The sequence below is a fragment of the Ovis canadensis genome, chromosome 9 (assembly GCF_042477335.2).
Source record: "Ovis canadensis isolate MfBH-ARS-UI-01 breed Bighorn chromosome 9, ARS-UI_OviCan_v2, whole genome shotgun sequence".
Lineage (NCBI taxonomy): Eukaryota > Metazoa > Chordata > Mammalia > Artiodactyla > Bovidae > Ovis > Ovis canadensis.
In genome coordinates this window covers 29,611,042-29,632,193 of record NC_091253.1, presented here as the reverse complement: position 1 = coordinate 29,632,193, position 21,152 = coordinate 29,611,042, and the positions used below count along the sequence as shown (strand labels likewise).

At 41.6% G+C, this 21,152-nt stretch overlaps 1 protein-coding gene across 1 annotated transcript in view; it reads left to right on the top strand.

The window, feature by feature from the left end:
• The window catches only part of KHDRBS3 (KH RNA binding domain containing, signal transduction associated 3), a 153,594-nt gene that overhangs the window by 115,937 nt on the left and 16,505 nt on the right, over positions 1–21,152 (top strand). Inside the window, exon 7 of the mRNA XM_069600936.1 lies at positions 14,826–14,908. Coding sequence (XP_069457037.1) covers positions 14,826–14,908 — 83 coding nt within the window. The remainder of the gene's footprint in view (positions 1–14,825; positions 14,909–21,152) is intronic.

Here is a 21,152-nt window from a genome sequence, read left to right as displayed (position 1 = left end):
TAATCCTGCCACAACTGGTGCTTTTTTTTGAGAAACTATATATTTCAGTCCTTAGAATACTCAGTGTTCTTCAGATTGTGTGTACTAAAATGAAGGTATTCCAGTGCAGTTTTAGGCTCTAGAAAAACTCAATTTATGATATATGTTACAATTATTTTTATTAAAGAGTTACCCATTATAAAAGTGGGCATAGTAGTATGCGCATTATAAAAGTGTTTCGTCTTAGCCCAAGCAAGAAAGCCTGATAATATAAAAGTATTTTCTTGTTGAAATGTGCCTATTGAAATGCGACTGATTTTTCTCAAGGTGGGTTGGTGAAGATATTTGATTATTTATAATGTCATCTGAGCCAACTGTTCTTCATCAGAGTCACCGTCACAAATATTCCCTGAGCATGTGTCATTGAGAAGAACCTCTGTTAGCAAATAAATCTGATGGTGAGAACCGTATTATCACTAAAGCATGTATAACTCACAGTGGCCATGTGAATAGCAGAAGTTAACCATCTACGTGAACACTGGTTTTCTAAGAATAACTCAAAAGAATGCAGTGCAATTCAACATAGTTAATTTTTTTCCAAAATGGAAGAAAATGGATAGTGGATGTGTTTTCAACCATTTGAGTATAAATTGGGGCTTTCTGCTCCACTTTTAACTTAGTAAAATCAGACATAATTACAGTAACTTCTCATCTCTTTTTTGAGGACAAGAAGCATCTTTTTCCCAAAATGACATTGATTCATTATTTATGTCAAAATAATTAACCAAAAAATAACTAGTATAACCCAGAATCTATTCAATGAGAAAACTTTAACAATTCAAAATGTTGGTGTCATTACAAAAGGACATGTTTGATGCTTCCTGAAAGAGTCCGATTTACATATGAATCTCTAAAGTGAAATCCATTTTGATGAATTGTTTTAGGCTCCACATACAAAGAAAGCACAAAATACAGAGGGCCCTGCAGGTTTGGCGTCTGTGCGTTCAACCAACTACTAGTGGAAAAAAAAAAATTTTTATTCCAGAAATTTAAAAAATTGAAGTAAAACTTGAATTTGTCACATGCAGGCAATACCTTGCATTGCTCCTGCTGCTGCTAAGTCACTTCAGTCGTGTCCGACTCTGTGCGACCCCATAGACGGCAGCCCACCAGGCTCCCCCGTCCCTGGGATTCTCCAGGCAAGAACACTGGAGTAGGTTGCCATTTCCTCCTCCAGCACTTGAAAGTGAAAGTGAAAGTGAAGGCGCTGAGTCGTGTCCGACTCTTAGTGACCCCATGGACTGCAGCCTACCAGGCTCCTCCGCCCATGGGATTCTCCAGGCAAGAGTACTGGAGTGGGGTGCCATTGCCTTCTCCGACATTGCATTAGGGATTATAAATAATCCAGGGATGATTAAGGGTGGGGTGGGTAGGTGATATGCAGATACTGTACCACCTTATGTAGGAGCTTGAGCATCTGTGGGTTTTGGATCCGAGGGGGTCCTGGAACCAGCCCCTTGTGGCTACTGAGGGCTGACTGTTCCCCAGACACTCGGTGTGGTCACTTTATTTACCGTCTCTGAAGTCTTGTACATTTCCATCCTGTCACCTGACAATTGTGGGTTAGCAGCCACCCCTCTGACTCTCTGTAGAGTCCCCTCCTGTTCCTCCCCATGGCACCCACAGCTCGATGGAGGCTGAGGTGCAGCCCCCAGGGCCCAGGTTGAGGGAACCCAACGCCCAGGATTGCGTGCATACGTCTTCATTCCTTGCGTTCACACAGTAGACACAGCTCACTTCCCCATGAGGAACTGAGCTCCAGTTCACCTCCATCACAGCCGCTTCAGGGAAGACGCCAGTCCTCCTGCATCTCAGGAAACATTCTCGTCCACCTCCCGCGTCCAGCTCGTGCTGTGATGATGTCCTCTCAAAGAGTGCACCTTCCACACCTAGCAGTTAGCTGTATGTATGTTTTCTCATGTCTGACTTCTCACAGACCTTAAATCTGTGTTATTCTTGTTCCTACCACCTCACATATAGTACTCCCTCAGTAAACGCTGGTTGTTGAGATGGATGGACAGATGGACAGACAGACGATTGTTATTGCCTCCTTAGTCTCAGCTTTGCTTGTGGTCCTGCCCTCCCCCGGGTCCTTCCCTTAAATAATGTGTTTCTCATATTACTTCTAGTCTATATTTTCTGGCATCTAAAGCCTGATTGATACTACTGCTTGGCCATCCCTGGAGTGTGAGAACTAGTTTAGAAATGTAGGAGGATAAAGTTGAGATTCTTTTGAGCGGTGTCTGAAGACTTTCTCAACAGCATCTTTTAACCCCCTGCCCTTCCCACATTATCATTTTATGTCCATCGATCCCTCCATTGCAGTTCCTTAAACATAGCAGGACTTGAACTGTGTGGCTTTGTACATGCTCTTGGTTCTCTTCTAATGCCTTTTCTTGTTCTGTCCCTACCAGTTCCTGTTACTGTTTATTCTTCAGTCTTGAAACCTTCCTGGTCCTCATGAGGCACAGGAAGCAGCATCTTGGGTGCCCTGAAACCTACCTCAGAGTCAACTTACTTGTCTTTGTCCCCCGTAGACTGGAATTCTTTAGGGTAGGAACTACATCATTTTTTAGAACATTAGTTTGCCCAGAGCCCATCATGAGGCCTGACATTTTGGAGCTGCTAAATAAACATATGAGGGTGACTTTTACTGAGGCCAACTAACTCTGTCATTCCATGTGCCATGCACACTGTTAAACATACTTCATGAAATAAAGCCAATTGTAGCAAACATTTAGTGAACTAATAAATAGGAAAGAATGCAGTTTAATTAAAAGAATATTATTCTGAGATGTAAAATACTCAATTTCTAATTCTCCTTATTGTCTGCATCACTGTTTTTGTGTAAATTAACCTTTTTAGTTCTTCATCTGCAAAATGCAGGTGATGATATGTTACCTGTAAATCAGCAGGATGGACCAGATGCTGTTCTAACCTCTTTTCCAACTTTAAAATTCTGTTAATTGATTGTTTTCTGAAACTAACTTGCTTTCCACTGTCACCCTAAACATGTTCTTTTAATAAGAAATTATTTTCATCAAATGGAAATCTTGATACTGAAAAGAGGGTCACAGAATAAACAAAGCAAGCATTCTAGTGAGAGAAACAAACTAAAGGTGAGTGGCTATGAATCTTTCGAATTCTGAAACAAATTTTGAAAAATAATTTTAAAAATGAAGATCTTTTTTCAAATGCAAGCTCACCTCTCAAGATGCATAAACTAAAATTGTCTTAGAAATTTTAATCATATAATTTTTTTCCCTCATTTCATTATGATTGTATCAGCCATCTCTTCATAGGTATTTACTGTTCACTAACATCCCTTGCGATCTTAATTTTGTGTGATCAGTCTAAGCTTTTGAGCCTGAGCTGATGGGTTAATCACCTTTAAACATACGTATGGTGGAGCGTTCTCGATGAAGGTGTACGAGTTCATCAGACTATGAAAGCTCTTTCAGGTACTTGATATGCTCTGATTACGCAGCTGTATGATGTTTACTGAACAGAATGTGGAATTGTCCTCAAACCACCCCATCTGGTATGGCAGTGCCAGCTTGAGCATGGTGCAGGGTGGCTGGCACACGAAGGGATTTAATGTGTATGAGAGGAGGAGATGCAGGCTCCTCGAAGCTGACGGGGTATAGGGAGTAGCAGAGCCAGGTCCGTCTGACCAGAGCACCCGGCCCTCTTCCCTGCAGTCCCTCCGGTCAGGCCCTCTCCATGGATGATTCGATGTGTGGTGGGGCATGCTTCTGCCCCAGTCTCCACAGCACTGCCACGTGAAGTCCTTGCCCGGACAGTAGGAAGGAAAGGCGTTCTGGCCTGCGCTGTGCCAGGACAGGCACCTGTCCCATGGCCTATGGGCTGGGAAAGGGGTGAACTGAGATTCAATCCCAGGTTCCCCAACCCGGAGTCTGAAGCTTTTATTCCCAGTATTCTAACTTGTGTAACGTTATGACCTAGAAAGAAGGAAAAATAAATGAGGAAAGAGTAGAAGCATCAGAGCTGGCGACCCAGTCATAACTGTGTGCAGCACCTCCCTAGCCATGGACCTTCCAAGTCGATGGCCTGTCTTACTGACTGCAGAAGCTCCCGAGCTTTCTAGATGCTTCTTTGTGAGCTCATCAACTTCAGTCTTCAGGTCAGAAGTTACTGCTTTGATTTATTATATGTTTAGATGCTTTCACTTGGAAACCATCAGAGAGGTATAGGATAGTACTCTTCTGTCTTCTAGTATTTTTCTGATTCCGTAACGACAGAAAAACAGTACTCTCCAACTTCTAGAAGCTGATGGGAGAAAAGGAAGCTGCCATTTGTTGGGCATTTACAGAACATGTTAGTGTGCTGGGCACTGTACCCTATAGCATCTTATTTAGTCCTCACTTCATCCCATGAAGTGATCTTCAGGCAGTTTAGAAAATTTTTCCCAAATCACACTTCTAGTTAGTAATAAAACACACATGCCCTTACTTCCTCACAAGCACGTTTCTCAGCTCTTTGCATGGGTCTATCATATCCAGAAAACACCACCCTGAGTTAACACTTCCTAGTGGCATGCCACTGGTCAGGGCAGAGCTGGAAGGTAAAGCCAGGCAGTCTGGCTTGAGAACCGCACTCTTAGCCAAGACCCACTGCTTCCTGGACAAGCCAGTTTCATCTCATTTAAAACTCTGTATTTACAAACAGAGAAATTATCAAATGAATGGGAAAATTATGTCATCACTTCAGATATAAAAGCTGTTATATGAAACTTATTAGAGCAAGCGGTGTATGACTGAGTAAGTCACTGGTGTTACTAGCTCTTCGGCACCTAGTATTTCCTCATGGGACTTCTTACATTGGTTAACCTAACCCAGGTTTGATGTGTCATAGAGACAGTTTGAATGGGAGAAACCTGAACTTTGTGTTGTACATGCAGGCCACCTTTTCTGCCTGTTCTCTCAGTCAGGCTCTTTAAAGCTGTAGAAGAAGAAACTTGTCTCCAGAAAACACTACATAGACAGTGTCTTTGTCTGTAAAATGGCACCACAGGGAACACTGTTTCTCCATCTGCCCGAAGAATAAACCCTTCTGAAGTTTAGTCAACTAGGAACAGCAGTGAAAGCCTTTAGGGAAAAGCCAAATATATCTTTAAAATATACATGTCATTCTTTAATATAGCTTTTGTTTAAAGACTCAGTGAAAGCACATTCCTCATTCTTTTGAGAGCTCACCTGAAGTTTGAATTATGTGACTAGTCTGGGAGTTTGAGTACAATGAGAGTTGTGCTGACGCAAATCTTCCCATTGCAGTGACTGCTGGTATAATTTTTTGACAGTTAACTAATCACTAAACTGCTTCAATTATTTTGTTTTCCATAGCGAAAAATTTAATTAAAACAGTACAGATTGTGAAAAAGTTATTTATGAAAATGCATTTTAAATGTGAATTGAAAAGCCTAGGGACACCTTTTTATTTTAGATAAAAAGATGAAGGTTCTATAATTTTTTATCTCCATTTTACCAGAAGCAAGAGTAAGTGCAGTGTGCAATTTACTTGAAATGTCTATCAGGTGCTTCACAAGTCTGTCTGTTTCTTAAACTGCTTGAAAAGTTGACCTATTTTAGAAATGCAATACTTTAGGAAATAATTTCAGATTTTAAACTTATGAATATGAAGGGATTTTGTTTTTCCTTCTTACTTTAAGCAAAAACAACCCCAGAAAATTGCTCTGTTCGTGGAGCAGAGGACTCTGAAATGACAGTGTCTCTGAGGCCTGGAAAGCAGATCCTGCCTCCCTAATGAGGAAGGTTATCTGAGCTAGCATGATGGATGCGTCCTAGTCCTCAGGTGGTTAGTCCTGAGGCACTAGATTAGTCCTCTGTTACAATGGATTTCCTACAGGAACCTGCCATCTTAGTGTTATTGTTTTCTTGAGCCTTTAATCAGCTTGCGTAGAGCTCAGTCTTGCTTGCAAGTAGATCCTAGTCTACAGAGGACCCGCTGAAGCCTACCGCAATCCCCTGTATGCGCCAGGGGCTCCCTCTCTATTATTTGGATCCTAGTTAGGGTACATCCTAGTTAGGGTACTCACCTTGGAGTGATATGGTCACTCCTTTGCTTGTCAGTTTTTCCATTTTATTTTAAGCTGATGATAGGGTCATGCCTTTTTATCCACAGAGCCCCTCATCGAGTGAGTCATCAGTGTTTGATTTCTTGACATGGAAACAAAGCACAGTGACTCTTCAGGATAAGAATACCTGCAGTTGACTTACATGAGTATATAGGGGGACATCTAGAGGTAACCTCATAGTGCGACATTATCTTGGGGAGTTCATCAGGGTACAGGGTCTGACCCTCAGTATAGAGTCAGGCAATGTATCACAGTGGTTAAAAGCAAGGTTGGGAACCAGACAGACTAGTTCCAATTCCTTGCTGTGCCTTTATACTTCAATTCCTAATCTATAAATGGAAATATTAGTGCTTATCACATAGGACTGTTAGGAACTATTCAGTGCTATTCACACCCACCAGGAAGATTAAAGTTAAAACAATCAAGTGTTAACTGGAATGGGGTGCTGTAGGAATTCTTACCCACTGCTGTGGGAATGTCAGTCCATACAACTATGTTGGAAAAGGGTTTGGTGGTTTGGTACCACATGTTAAAGCTAAAAACAGGCCTTCTTCCCAAGGCACAGTGGTTCTGCTCTGGGAACCACAACAGAGGCTCATAAGACTTATGTAAGAGGTGTGTAGGCAAAACTACAAAAGCATTTACAACTAGGGTGGATATGAGGATGTGATAGCACAGTCACATAGGCAAGCTTTCAGGCCGCGAGAAGGAACCAGTGGTTGCTGCCTGCAGCACGATGGACGGATCTCATGAGCATGAAGCTGATTGAAAGAAACAGGCACAGAGGAGTTGCCACTCTGATTCCATCTTTATGAAGCTCAAGAGCAAGTAAACCTCACCAGCAGTGTTGAAAGTCGGGATGGTGTTCCTTCTAGGGGTAGGTAGTAACTGAGGATGAGCCCAAGGGGAGCGTCCAGGGGCCGAGATGTCCCCTGTCTTGATCTGTGTGCTGATTGCACAGCTGTGCTCACTGAGCTGTGCACCTGGGGTGTGTGCCTTCCTATGACTTATATTATGCATGAATAAAAAGTTGAAAACATGATCAGTTTGTGTATTAAAAATGTTGTACTAGACAGACCAGATACTCTTGTTTATAACAGAACAGCACATCTTTCATCAAGCAGATTTGTTCAAGCTGAACAAATCTTGGGCACATCTGGTCCCTCTACTATTAGACCAGATGATAATCTGAAGGTTTCTGGGTGAGTCTACAAGCTGAGCAAGGAGTAATCGTAATACTAACCTTATGAAATTCTGATAGGGATGTTTTCATTGTGGAGCAACCTCTGCACTGTGAATCAGGCATACGTCTTGGTGGGTCAGGAGCCCTTTCCCCTTCCACCATGGGATTGAAGGCACCTGGGGCCTCTCTCGTGGCCAGTCATGCCACGACCCGTGGAAGAATGAGAGAACTCATGTAAACCCTTCCCTACCAGTCAGTCACCATTCAGGAAGTGTTTACTGAAGTCTTTCTTGTACCAGGCCCTGGGGACACTAGTAGACAAGGTCAGTGAAGCCCCTGTTGTCAGGGAGACTGCATTTCTAGTGGACGATACAGGTAATAATCAAATGCATTGGATATTTGATAGGAATCGGGGTTCCTCATCTGAATAGCAGATCATAGAAAATGATGTGCATGCTTATTTCCTTAGCTTTGTGGGGGTGATGCCAACAACTGCTGCTCTGCATGCTCAGGAGAGAAGTGAGCCCACTTCATACACAGTGGACACCATGGGCACCGGGCTTCGCTCTCTGGTGGAACCCTGGTTGAGAAAGGCTGTGAGGGCATCTCCCAGTTCCTGAAGAGGTAGCTGAGAAGCTGAATTGAGCCTCAGAAGAAATCCAGAGTTTGAGAGGGTTAAGTAGTTGGAGTCCATGGCCCCCCAAGTTTGGGTGTAGGAGACTGATAAATCCCCTCAACTTTGAAGGGGAACCCAGAAAAGCTGTCCTCCCAGAGGAAGGCTGCTTGTCGTCATGGCCCTGTGTGGGGTGCCTTGAAGCTGGGACTGCGACTCCTCGTGCCCTGCACCAAGAGCAAGTGTAATTCCCTCTAGAAAAACACAACAGTGTGGGCCTTCAGTTATTTCTCTCGTCCTTCACATATAATTGCAATTAATCAAAAATTATAGGCACGCAAGATGAGGAACCAGTAAAGACAGACCATAATAGATTCATAAAGCAGACACAAACTTTATGTTCTTTATAATCATGGAATTGAAAAGATAAAATTGATGATTTAAGCAGAGAATTGGAAAATATAGAAACAAATACTCTAGAATTGAAAAATATAAAGAATAATGAAATGGTTTTAGTTCCAGGTAGACACAGATAAGGGAAGAAATAGTGTATTGGAAGTTAAATCAATGAAATAGATAAAATCCTGGACAGCCCTGAAGATCACATGAGGCACCAGAGCCTCCAGTGGCGCCTCAGTTGAAGCCCCAAAGGTCCCCCGAGACATGGCTCCTGCGCTTCCCTCCCTGGCTCACCCCACATTGACCTTTCTGTCTGCCGTTCCTTCTGCTGGAAGTACCAGTAGCACCACCAGCAAAATCAAAAATCCACATAAGCGGCTTCTCACTTTTTTCGAATTTGTAGTCTTTTCTGTGAGGACTCCTGGCACCTCTCCAAGATGTCCAGCATCCCCGCTCTTTCCCTATGTCCCTGAGGACTGAGGGGTGTTATGTTCCCCTCTGGAATGGAAGCTGCTTGAGGACAGAGGTGATTCTGTTTGATTCTGTTTGTTCAATACAGTCTCTCCAAGGGCTCAGAGCAGTAGTCATTCAACAAATGTCAGCCTCCTGGGGAAAATGGAAAAACTGACATAAAAATCCTTACCAGAGGTACATAATGTGGGCTTAATGAAATTGAGTTACCCCCTTTTCTCATCTTTGTGGGATTTTTGGTTTAATTTTCTATTTACAGTTTTCCCTTTCCTTTGTGGAATTTCTGTGTTAACCTCTTCGTTATTTTCTGTATTATATTACATTGTATTCCTTGTCAAATCTAAATAAATCTAGCTCTATCTCAGTGAGAGACAAACAGAGGAGGGAAGACATTCTATGAATAATTGATGGAGACCTGTTTTTAAAAGCTGTGGCCAGATGTGGATAGAATTACAACTACTCTTGGTTAGCCACTCTTTTATCTAAAAATCACAGTAGTAGTTAATACTCGTATTTGCAGAATGAAGATGTAGACATCACAGTTTAGACAATATTTTAAGAATTTATCACATTCACCAAAAGAAAGCTACCTGGTTGGTGGCTCTGATGTTTCTCTGGCCTAATAGCTTGAGAGTGTTAACAGGAATTAGTCTTCAGTAAACTGGAACCAGGTTTATAGGGCAAGAGCTGTGCCAGACAGCCTTCATGTATATTTCTTGGGTTAGTTTCTCCCACAACCACTGGAAACAGCCAGGGGATGAATTAAGATTGCAAAATTGAGGTGGAAGGAGGGCAGGTAATGGCCCAAAGCCACACAGCCAGATCAGAGGCAGAGCTGGGATCAAAACACAGGCGTCAGACTCCAGAGACTGTGGTGAGGGGGCTGTGTGAGTCTAGAAGCTGCGTAATGTATTCCTCACAGCCATAATGTATTCCTCACAGCCATAGGTCAACACATGGGGATGCAGCTTGAATGTTGAATTAATGATGTCTTATTTAAATGATTATAGGGGACAGATTCCTATTTAGAGTTGTTATTAAAATTGTGATTTTTGTCCTTAATTATAAAATAACTTGGCTATGTGATGTGTTCACGGTCATTGGTGATACTCAACAAGGATATTACTATTATTCAGAACCTCAGCAAAAATGAATTTTTCAAAAGGCTATTCTTAACTAATGTGTGTGTTTGATAAACTCAAAATAGTCATAAGCCTAGATTTAAATAATCTTTTAACTCTTGTGTTTTATATGAAAACTGTACATTTTGAAATGACCGAGTTTCACCCTAATTATAGTGAGGTGGTGTATAGTTAGCATAATTGTCTCCTTTAAAAGGACTCAAAACCTAAACATTATTTTTAAATCACTTTTGTAAATTCTCTGTTTAAAATGGTTTTTCCCATCTTAAATTTTATGCTTGATTTTACTTGTGACAGAAATAGAATTAAATAGGTCATGCCGTTTCCTTTATCCTAGAAGATCTTTTCTCTTCAAAGCAAGATTTCTTGGTGTCGGGTCATATGTCTGTGGTTTTCAGGTTGGCAATAGCAGATGAAGGATCTTTACCTATGTTAGAACATGTTTTGCCTTCTATGGCCCCCCTGACGCCTACCAAGTGTCCAGGTCACCCCGTCATCTCCATTTAGACATCTTTCTTATCAAAAATGAGAGTGCAGAAGTGGATCTTGACAAATGAGTCTCTTGAATGCTGCAAGAATGTTTATCAACATAATTTTATTTCTTGTCCATCTTTGTTCACTCTTTTTTAAAAAAGTTGTTTACTCTCAGTTTTCTGGGTCTGTGTTGCTGCGCTTGGGCTTTCTCTAGTTGTGGCTAGTCAGGACTCCTCTGGTTGTGGCGTGCGGGCTTCTCCTCGCGGTCGCTTCTCTCGTGTGGAACACAGGCTCCAGGGCCCGTGGGCTCAGTAGTTACAGCTTTGAGCTCCTTCCTCGTTTTACCCCTTTGTTGATCCTTTGCTAGATGACTGCTCCGCTGCTCTCAGCCAATGATCTCATCTCGGTCTTGCAATAAAATAGCAGGTATCAACAAAAATCCACTCCACTCCCTCCCAGAAGCCACATTTATCCACGTTCACACTCATTTTTCCTCCTTTTGTCAGTTAAAATCTGCTTCATGCTTTCCCTGTATTTTTCAAGTCCTGTCCATTGAACAAATAATGCTTGTAATGGAAGAGGCTACACCGCCATGGACAAATCCAGCTGTGAAATCATCATGAAAGAAGTCTTGTGAGAGTTGCATTTTTAATCTTTTTAAATCGTCAATGTTAAATACGGAAGTCAGTTATTCAATGACCTACACAATTTGAAAATTCAAATAAACTAACATTGTATTAGGGCTTCCCTGGTGGCTCAGATAGTAAAGAATCAACCTACAATGTGGAAGACCCAGGTTCAGTCCCTGGGTCGAGTAGGTCCCCTGATGAAGGGAATAGCAACCCACTCTAGTATTCTTGCCTGGAGAATCCCATGGACGGAGGAGCCCGGTGGGCTATAGTCCATGGGATTGGAAAGAACTGGACATGACTGAGCAACTAACACACACACAGCCTTGTATTCATACTATCAGCATAATTGAGCAAGGAATGAATGACATAACTAAGTTTAAAATAGTCTATTACTTTACATTTTAGTTAAGAAAATTCCAGTCATTTACAGGAGTTTAAATAATCTTGATTCTTTAAATAAGCATAGAATTCTGCATGGTTGAAGCCATATTCTTTTAAAGCTGCTAACGAATTACTGAAGCAGGAATAAGCTCTACATTTTGCCAAACCACATGCTCAAGGCAGTGACCTAGTAGCACGTCCAGCCCTCCAGATTGATTCCTCCTCCATGCCCACAGCATTTCCAGAGAGATTGCTGAGGTGCAAAATCTAAACCCACACCCTGTCCCTTGGCCACACGTGGTCTGTATATGGGCATCTCAGGCTCATTGCTCCCCGCCTGCATTTGCACCACAGCATGCCCACCTGACCCTGGATGAGACGGGGTCTTATGTCTGTACCTCCATTGTTTTGCACCTGCTGTTCATTCTGCCTGATTTTTAATAAATCTTCCCAGCTGCTTTTGCTTTTCTCTGCTTTCATCACTTCTGGGACACTTTATTCCCCTTTGCCTTTTGGGTTGTTCTGTGCTGTCCTGATGCTTCCCTTTGCCATAACAGCTGGCATGTTGCCTGATGGTTCTCTCTTTAGTCACCTGTCATCTCTGCCAGAGTCCTCACTAGATCAGGACACCCCTTTCCCTCTCTGGTGTCCAGCAGGAGTGCCAGCCACAGGGTAGGGGCTAAAGGGAGGAGGTAGTGTTGTTGGGTTGTTTTGGGGTTTTTATTTTTTTATGTAGTAAAAATTACTTTTTTTGTTGTTAAGAATGATAGTTGCTTTCTTAATTTCTGAATTTATTAATTCACCAGAATTGTAATATCTCATTTCGCTACTTATAACTAAAATCATCTCAATTTTTGTTTTGTATTGTTATTTGTTTGAATCTCATATGTTTCTCCTCCTTGCATTATTCATTGGTAGAGCATAGCTATATTAGCAACTCACTTTCAGCTACTGCAAGAGACATTGTGGCTTTCCAGTTTGTTCCAAGGATGTTTTTGACTTTTATTCTTCCTCTGCCATTATTTAATGAGTATTCCTTTTATATTTATCTGTTTTCAAAATTCTGAACACATACCTCTTCAATAAATACTCAAATTTCTCCTTTGTGAAAAAACATTAAAAACTCTTATGGTAATTATGTACAAACTGTATAAGCCTCCTCCTACAAAGACAGTGTCATCCCTTTGAATTCATATTTGTCTCACACAATTAAATGTATTATAATTTAACTTTCTATTTAGATAGTTTTGCTTTTCTAAATTAAATAAATTGAGTTATGATATTTAGATGCTTCTTTAAAGAGAATAACCATGGTCATCACTTTAAAATCTTGTCTAAAATCAGTGACAGTAAAACACAGAAGCCATCTGTCTCCAGATCTTTTCTCTTACCCCTTGACCACATTTCTCCACTCCAAGAGATCTGTGGTAATCATTAAATTGATTATCATTGATAATACTGATGTTCCAAAAATAGTTAGATTATATCCTGGCTCTTTTAAATGTTAACTAAATATCAGTAAATGCAAAGTTACTGTAATTGATTACCTCCAGAAACTTAGAAGTCAGTGGTAGAACAGGATTCACACTTCCATGGATATAAATGTTATTGAGCAGCATATGTAATTTGATCTTACAGAATGATCATTTCTCTGGACATTTTTCACTTCCAAAATAGCTGTGAAATAACCATCATGTACTTGTTATCACATCTGCACAGTGTCCTCAGAATGTCCCTGTAGAACCAGGAGGATGGCCTTAGCTCTTGTTGCATTGTCTTTCTGTTGTTGAGCTATGACCGTTCTTCATCAGTTCATCTATTCTGGATGCTTGACTGAAATCAGATGTATGATTTGCAAATATTTTCTCCCACACTGTGGATTGTCTTTTCACTTTCTTCCTAATGTCGTTTGACAGAGAAGTTTTTAATTTTGATGGAGTCTGCATTTTTGTCTGCATTTTTTGGTTATTTTGCTTTTGTTAGCCTATCTAAGAAACTGATAACTAAGATGACAAAGACTGACTGCTCTTGAACCTCGCTAGTGAAGTCTGCATTTGAGTTATACTTTGCACTTGAGGAATTTCTTTGGCTTCGTTTCTGTATTAATATTCTCTGTTTTGGTGAGGCATGGTTCTCATGCCCTTCTTTAGTTTTTCCCATGCAGTCTGTCCTTTAGCTCCTTGAATGCGCTTCAGATAACTGATCTGTGTCCAGCAAGTGCACTGTCTCGGTTTCTGCAGGGACAGTTTCTATTGACTACTCTTTTCCTTGTTTACAGACTATACTTTGCATTTCTCTGTACATTGCATATTTCTGTTTGTTTAAAACTGGACGTTTAATTAATAATATTTCCATGTGGGAATCAAATTCTCCACATTTTGGGCTGGGACTTTAGTTGCTTTTCCAAACTTATGTTGTGAAATCAGTATTTATCCTGCATTGCCAGGGAAGTGTCTTTTCGGTTAACGTGGTGCTCAGCTGATGACTGGACGGAGGTTTTATCAAATGGTTAGAAACTAAGTCCCTCATCTTTGCCAAGAGCCTGTGAGTACATGTTGGAGTATCTCTTCAACACTCAGCCAGTCAGTTTATAACTAACTCTGGCTTAGCCTTGACTTTCCTTCTTATGCTGAACCTCAAGGTCAGCCAGAGGAGAGCGCTCAGGACCTTCTCAGGTCTGTCCTGGGCAGCTATATGACATGGTACCTAATTCCAGAACTATGTCAGAGCTTTGCAAAGCCCAAATGGATCTCTACTTTTCCTTGTAGCCTGTTGTTCGCACCAGTTTTCCTCCACACCTCAAGCAGCTGAGATCATAAACAGTTACCCCTAGTTATTTTCTCAGAGATCCTCAGGGAGAAGGCTTTGTGCACTGGATGCCCTCCAAGTCGGGTCTGATAAAGACAGTCCTCTGGGAATGAATGGGGTTTGGAAAGTGTTCCACCCTGCCTGCCCCCTCCAGTGGCCTCAGGCCTGCTGCTTTCCTGCTTGATTGATTTGGGCTCCTACAGAGCTGGGGTGAGGGATGGGAATAGAACAGGTTAAAACATCAGAGCTCACTGTTCTTTCCAAGATGCAGCCAATTTTTTTAAAAATAAATGCTCCCTAGATCTCTGTAAGCCTGTGGTTAATTTCCAGAGTTCTGAAAATGTTCATTCTGACAGTTTTTGCCAGTTTCTCTTTGCTTTTTCAGAGGGAATTTTTGGAGGTTCTTACTCTATCATTTTCACTGATATGAAAATTTTATATTTTTCTTTACATTATAATTAGATATAGAGTTCAATGGTAGCTGAATTAATAAAGATTCACTGAAAGCAGAATGCTTCTTTCTTTCCAGAAACTTCCCTGAACTTTTTGTCCTTCTGTTATATTTTAGGACTATGATGATGGATATGGCACTGCTTATGATGAACAGAGTTATGATTCCTATGATAACAGCTATAGCGCCCCAACCCAAAGGTAAGTGTCACTCTTTCTGAACAGACCCCACAGCAGACACTTGTGTTGTCCACATTTTTATACCCTCTGGGAACAGGATGACGATTGGCCAGTGGGATGCTCTGACTTGGCCTTTGTTTTGTTTTAATTGGAGAAACTCTGTCTGTCCTACCAACTAGCATGTATTGCACTCAAATTTACTGTAGTGCTAAAGCAATGCATCTTGGAAGATGCACTTTGAAACTTTTATTTTCTCTAAAAATTTAGCTTAAGCATTCAGTATATTCTAAGGAAGAACAATGTGTGCCAGGTCTGTGGCTCTCGAGTCCAGAGGCTCCAAACTATCTGAGAAACGTGAGACTTTCCTGCTTCATCAGTGCAGGGGATGGGAGTGACGGAAGTTTTGTGGTGTTCATAAATCATTTCTGCTTCTTAGCAACAGTGCTCTTGTTTTCTAACAACTTCAGATTACTGTTTGTGAAAAATGAATTAGTTCTGATTCATTTTCTGCAGAAGTGTTCACTTAGAAACGAGTGTTATCAGAGGGGAAACACAGCTTTATAGTCATGGCATAGTAGACTTTGATATTCATTAGTATATGAAATCTGTGTGTTCTGTCCAGAATCTTTTCCTAAATCCTGAGAAGCCTCTTGCTTTATGCTTAAAACTCTTAAGTGGAAGACAAAGATAGACATACACAAGCCAAAATGCTGGCTGTATCAGGCATAAATTTCAGTAAATATGGACTACATGGAGTCCATGAAGCATAAACTGATGAAGCATAAATTCACTCCTGAACTCCTGTGGGGCAAGGAGAACTGTAAGCAGATCGGCATTTGGGTCCTGAGGCGGGCAGGGATATACTTTCTTCTCATTTTGTTCATGCCAGGTTTTTCTCCAGTATAGTGTGTCACAAGTAGCCTTTAAACTTTGACTCCCAGCTGGTCCTCTTTCCAGGAAGCCTTGGGGATGGTGTTTGTACCCGTCTTCACGGCACACCTGGAGTGACTTGCACACAGTAAACAGCAGACAAGACTACGTGTTTCCTCTCAGTGTTCTGGCAATTTTATGAAGTATGATGTCATCCCATTTTATGAAGTCATCCCATTACATAGATGAAGAAAAGCACAGAGCATAAGTTTAAGTAATTAGTCAAGAATCATACAGGCAGTACAATCCTTTTTCACACGTCTCGTTTAATCTGAATGGCAGCACAGGAGTTAACACGTCTGTCGTATGGATGATGAAACCGAGGCTCAGAGAAGTAAATAGCTAATGCAGAGTGTGAAGCAGACTTGGAGGACTTGGAGAGCTTGAAGTCTGCCCATATTAAACTGTGATGACACGGTAATATGATTGATCACAGGTGTTCATTCCTGTGATCATTTATTCAGCCAGTATGTATTAAATGTCCACTACATGTTTTAAATGTAGGCGCTGTGCTCAATGTTGGATTACGAAGATTATTGAGACAGAGACCCTCTCCTTGGAAAGTTCACAAGCTAGAATGAAATACAAATATTTAAAAGCAATGTAAAATGGTAACCACTTGAGGGTTTGAGAGAAAATAGTGCTAAGACAATGCTGGAGTCTGACTGGGAACACGGGGGGCATTTCACTGAGAAAGTGAAGGGCTAGTAGGGGTCATGAAGGTACGGACATCAAAGGACGTTGCCCAAAGCCAAGCACGGCATGGAGCTCCATGGTGTGACGCACGGGAGAGAAGAGGCAGGAGGAGGGTGACTGCGTCCTCCCAGGCTTGGGGCATAGGCTCCAGACCATCGGCAGCACTAGGGAGCCACCGATGAGGTGCCAGCTAGGGAGCGGTGTGTTCACACTTGGGTTTGGAGAATTAACCAGAAGGCCGTGTAGAGGCCAGGTTGGCAGATGGTGAGCCTGGAGGCAGAGACCAGTTAGGTGGCACCTTATAAATTATAAGCCCTTTCAACATCAGGGAAGACTCACTTGAAAGGAACATCTTGCCGATAGCCCAGCCACCTTCTTGGTCAAGATCTTTTCAGTGCTACAATTCATCTTATCTGAAGGACTGCAGAGAATTGTGTGAGAATTGCACCTTCTGGCAAATGCGGAAATCGCTGTTGGTCAGGTACTCTGAATATTCATTTAATCCTCATAACCTATGAAATAGGCATCAGTCCTTTTAAAAAAAGAAGACTGGTTTATAAAAATTAGCTAAACTTGCCTAAGATCATGCATCTTACAAGTTAAGGGGCCTGACTTTGCACCTCAGTCTGTCTGTCTTCCTCTTCAGCAATTGCTGTAAGTCATGATGAAGCAGCTACGTTATGGAATACGATGAAGAAGTGTTTCCAGGAGCTGTGTTAGTTTGCTAGAGTTACCAGTTGCATGTTGTTGCATGTTGTTACAACATGCCACAGAGTGTTTTAAGCAACAGATGCATATTTTCTCAGGGCCACAGAGGCTGGAGGTCTGAGCTCGGGGTGTTGGCAGGTCTGTCTCTTCTGGGGCTCCCTGTGTGACGGGCAGCTGGCACAGCCATGCCAGTCCTCACATGGTGTCTCCTCTTGGGCACTCGCCTCTGCTGCCTCCTTGTACCCAGATTTCCTCTCTTACAATGACACCAGTCAGATTGACTGAGGGCCCGTGGAAGGCCTCCTTCGACTTCATCACCTCTTTAAAGGTCCTGTGTCTAAACACACATTATAGGTACTGGGGTAGGGCTTCGATTTATGATTCTAGGTGGACAGGTCAGTTCATAACATGCATATATTGTAACACTGGCTTAAGTACAACACTGTATGTCTTGGAATTAGAAATCTAGTCTGAGCTAGTTAGAGCAAATTTTGAAATCATCCCTCAAATCGAGTAGTGGGTACTGACCTATAAATCGCCATCATTCTCATTGTCAGTACTGAACGTTGGCCATGTACTTGGTGTACTGGACCATGGGCTTCACAGAGACTCTCTCTGCTCAGTGTGAAATATTGCAGAATTCAAGTCTAAGCATGTCATTCCTTGCATGCAGGTTCAGAGAGGTTAACTCACCTGTCTTAACTCACAGGGCTGAGCAGTGGCAGATCCACGCTGGCCCTGAGCATTCTCTTTTGTACTCTGCTCCATCATCTTTCAACTTGCCTTTTGTCACAGTGTTGATTTCAGTTGCTTAAACTGATTCATGTTCATATTTCCCGCCACCCAGTCATGTCTGACTCCTTTGTGACCCCATGGACTGTAGGCCCACCAGGCTCCTCTGTCCATGGGATTATGCCCGCAAGAATACTGAAGTGGGGTGCAGTTTCCTCCTCCGAGGGATCTTCCCAACCCAGGGATCAAAGATCGAACCCAGGTCTGCTGTGTCTCCCACACTGGCAGGAGGATTCTTCACTTTCATCAAACCTAAGAATTTCATTTATCTTCATGCTAGTGTTGCCGGCTAAAACTAGATGTCTACACTTCATGTGCTGTAATCATTTTATCATACTTTTGTTGCAGGAAAAAAGTTTCTCTCAGGAGGTTTATAAATAAGGAATTTTCTCTTATCAATTTTCAAATACCTTGTATGAAAATTAGAGTACAAATGAGAGTCCCTACAGAGTTCTAAAAAATTCAGCATAGTTCAGCTATGTTTCCCATCAATGTTTGTAATGGCCTTGTCCTGCAGTGTAAAATAAGCATTGTTTACCTGACTTTACACACTTAATGAGCAACAAGCTGTCACCTATCTGTGAAGAGAAATATGAACTGTTCTTTACAATATTGGAATTATTCTAATATATATCAGCACAAAAATAGTTACTGAGTCATTCCTATGGGTGCACAGCTCTGGAGTAGCTGTGAGGAGTAAAGGAGCAGATGATAAATGGCCTCAGAGCTCAACCTGCACCTGCCCTGGCATGACCGGAGCCTTCTCAACTAAGTGGGATTAGTTTTCATTTGATGTCTTATTTATGATTCTAACAACAGTCACAATTTTGCAGCATGATGACTGTAGTTAATAATATAGTGTTGAGTTTGGGCAATTTGCTAAGAGAGTAAATTTCAGGTGCTCTCACTGAAAGGTAACTACATGAGGAGATCCGTTAGTTATCTTGACTGTATTCAAATTTCAGAATGTTTTAGTCTGTGTTTCTGAATATTTGTAAATTCTCTAAGAAATATTTGATTCCTCTAATTATCAATTGTAAAAAAAAGTAGAACAAAAAGGGTTTCCAAAAAGTGCTAAAAACTCCCTGAGCATAAGTGGATGACTGCGTAGTAACAGTTTTATTTTCTGGCAGGTTTAATGTTGACGTACTAATTTCCCATAGTAGTTTGTGGTTTGATGGTACTTTCAAGTACTTATTTCATTCCATCCTCCACAATCTCTGCGATTTTCCTGAAAACACTTAGAAATACTGAAAAAAGAAATTAGAAATAAGAGCTGCTAGTTTGGGAGAATGTATTAGGTCTTGCACTCAGCTGTCTATGTCCTTCATGTGCATTACCTCCCGTTTTCACAGTGGCTCTACCTGCTGTTTTTCCATGTATAGAAGTTGAAGATGTGGTGTTTAGCAACTTTTCCAAGAATACACTCCTGAAGAGTACTTAAGCTTAGGTTTTTGTCTGTCTTTGAAAACCATTATCCAGCTAAGGAAAAATTTTAGAATACAAAATTATTGACTTGTTTTTATGACAAAACAACACCTAAGCGCTTTTATCCAAATAGGCAGGGTAATGGAGGCTGTCAAGAAGCTCCACGTACTTTAGCTGTGTTTTCAGATGCCAGTTGCAAGGAGAGCAATGAGCCAGAAGCTAATGCTGCCGTCTGCCCTGCTCTCTAGTTTGCCGTTGCTTCTCTTGGCAGCTTTAGCATTATATGTGCAGTAATGTCATCTCAGGAGCTGACTTGGGAGGTGTGAATATAATTTGTGATTTTCACCTTGGAAATGATAACCTATTGTTCAGCTTAGGATGTAGCATTTCAACATCAGTAAAATCACTGTCTATTGGAAGATAGCTCTGTGTTGTTTCAGGGTTGGCTGTTTTGGACTTTTAAAAACAGTAATGGTTTGGCCTGGATTAACCACACCTTGCAGAATTTTTGTGAAATACGCTTTCACCTAGCCCAGGGTTTTAACTGCTTGCTGCACGAGTGCTGAAGGACTCTCTTTAGCATACAAACTAAGCAGTATAGCGATTGACGACAAACTCCTCACACAGTAATGTGCAGACACTGACCAAGTAACAGACACACCAACCCAGTGTATACAGTAAAGCTGTAAATGTATTCTCAGTCAAGGACCCTGCGGTGAGAAAAAAAGGAGGGAAGGTTATGTAAAAATGAAGCCACGACCTACGAGGGAAAAGGAGCAGCGTGAGGGCCAAGGCTGTGACGTGCGCTGGTAGCGCTGTTAATTGCGTGTCAGCCTCTGATGCAGTGCTAGTGCCGCAGGGTGAATGTGTGTGTGCACCCACATGTGTATCCCCTCTAATCTTCATTTTAACTTTAAACGTTCTTCTCATCCCCTTTTCTTCAGAAAATTGAGACACAAGGAGAGGTTTAGTAAGTGGCCCGAGTCATTTGCTTAGTGACCATGCTGATCTCAGTCCATTTTCTTTCTATCATAGTGTTTCTCAAAGAAGTGCACTTACCACTACTGTTTCACAGCGTGGTTTCAGGTGGCACATGGGCAGACGCTTTTAGTTTTGATGGTTAGACTTTAGTTATTGGGAAAGTAGAATTGCCATATCAACCACATGATTTTATGAATAGTATTGCTAAAAATTATAGTAAACTTACTTAAGTTAAAATAAAACCTATAATACAGAGAATAATATTAAGTCACTCACAGGATGAGTGGTGAACGTAGATGGCAGACATCCTGAAAGTGGTCCATGAAGGGCTGATGTTGGGCAGATACTGCCCATAGCACTTTTCTTTTTCAAGATTCATTAACACATTTCCAAGGAGTACTTATCAAGTGTTAGCGAGTACATTAAATGCTCTCATGTCTATCATTTTATTTAATTCCCAAGAACATCTGTAAGATTGTTAGTTTTACAAAGGAAACTAATGTTCTGAGAACTTGAGCTTGACCAAAGTCACAAAACTATGAATAGCAGTCAGGCCTCATATCCAGTTCTCTTTAAGATCAAGCCCACATTCTTTTGCTTAACCTGAAAGCAGCTAAGGGAAAAGAAAAGTCCCTTCATGTGTAGAAAATGCCAGAACTGTGAAGCGGCCGCGTGGAGTCTTCACGCGTGAGCTCCAGGGCAGGATGGAAGCAGCAGCCGGGCACAGGCG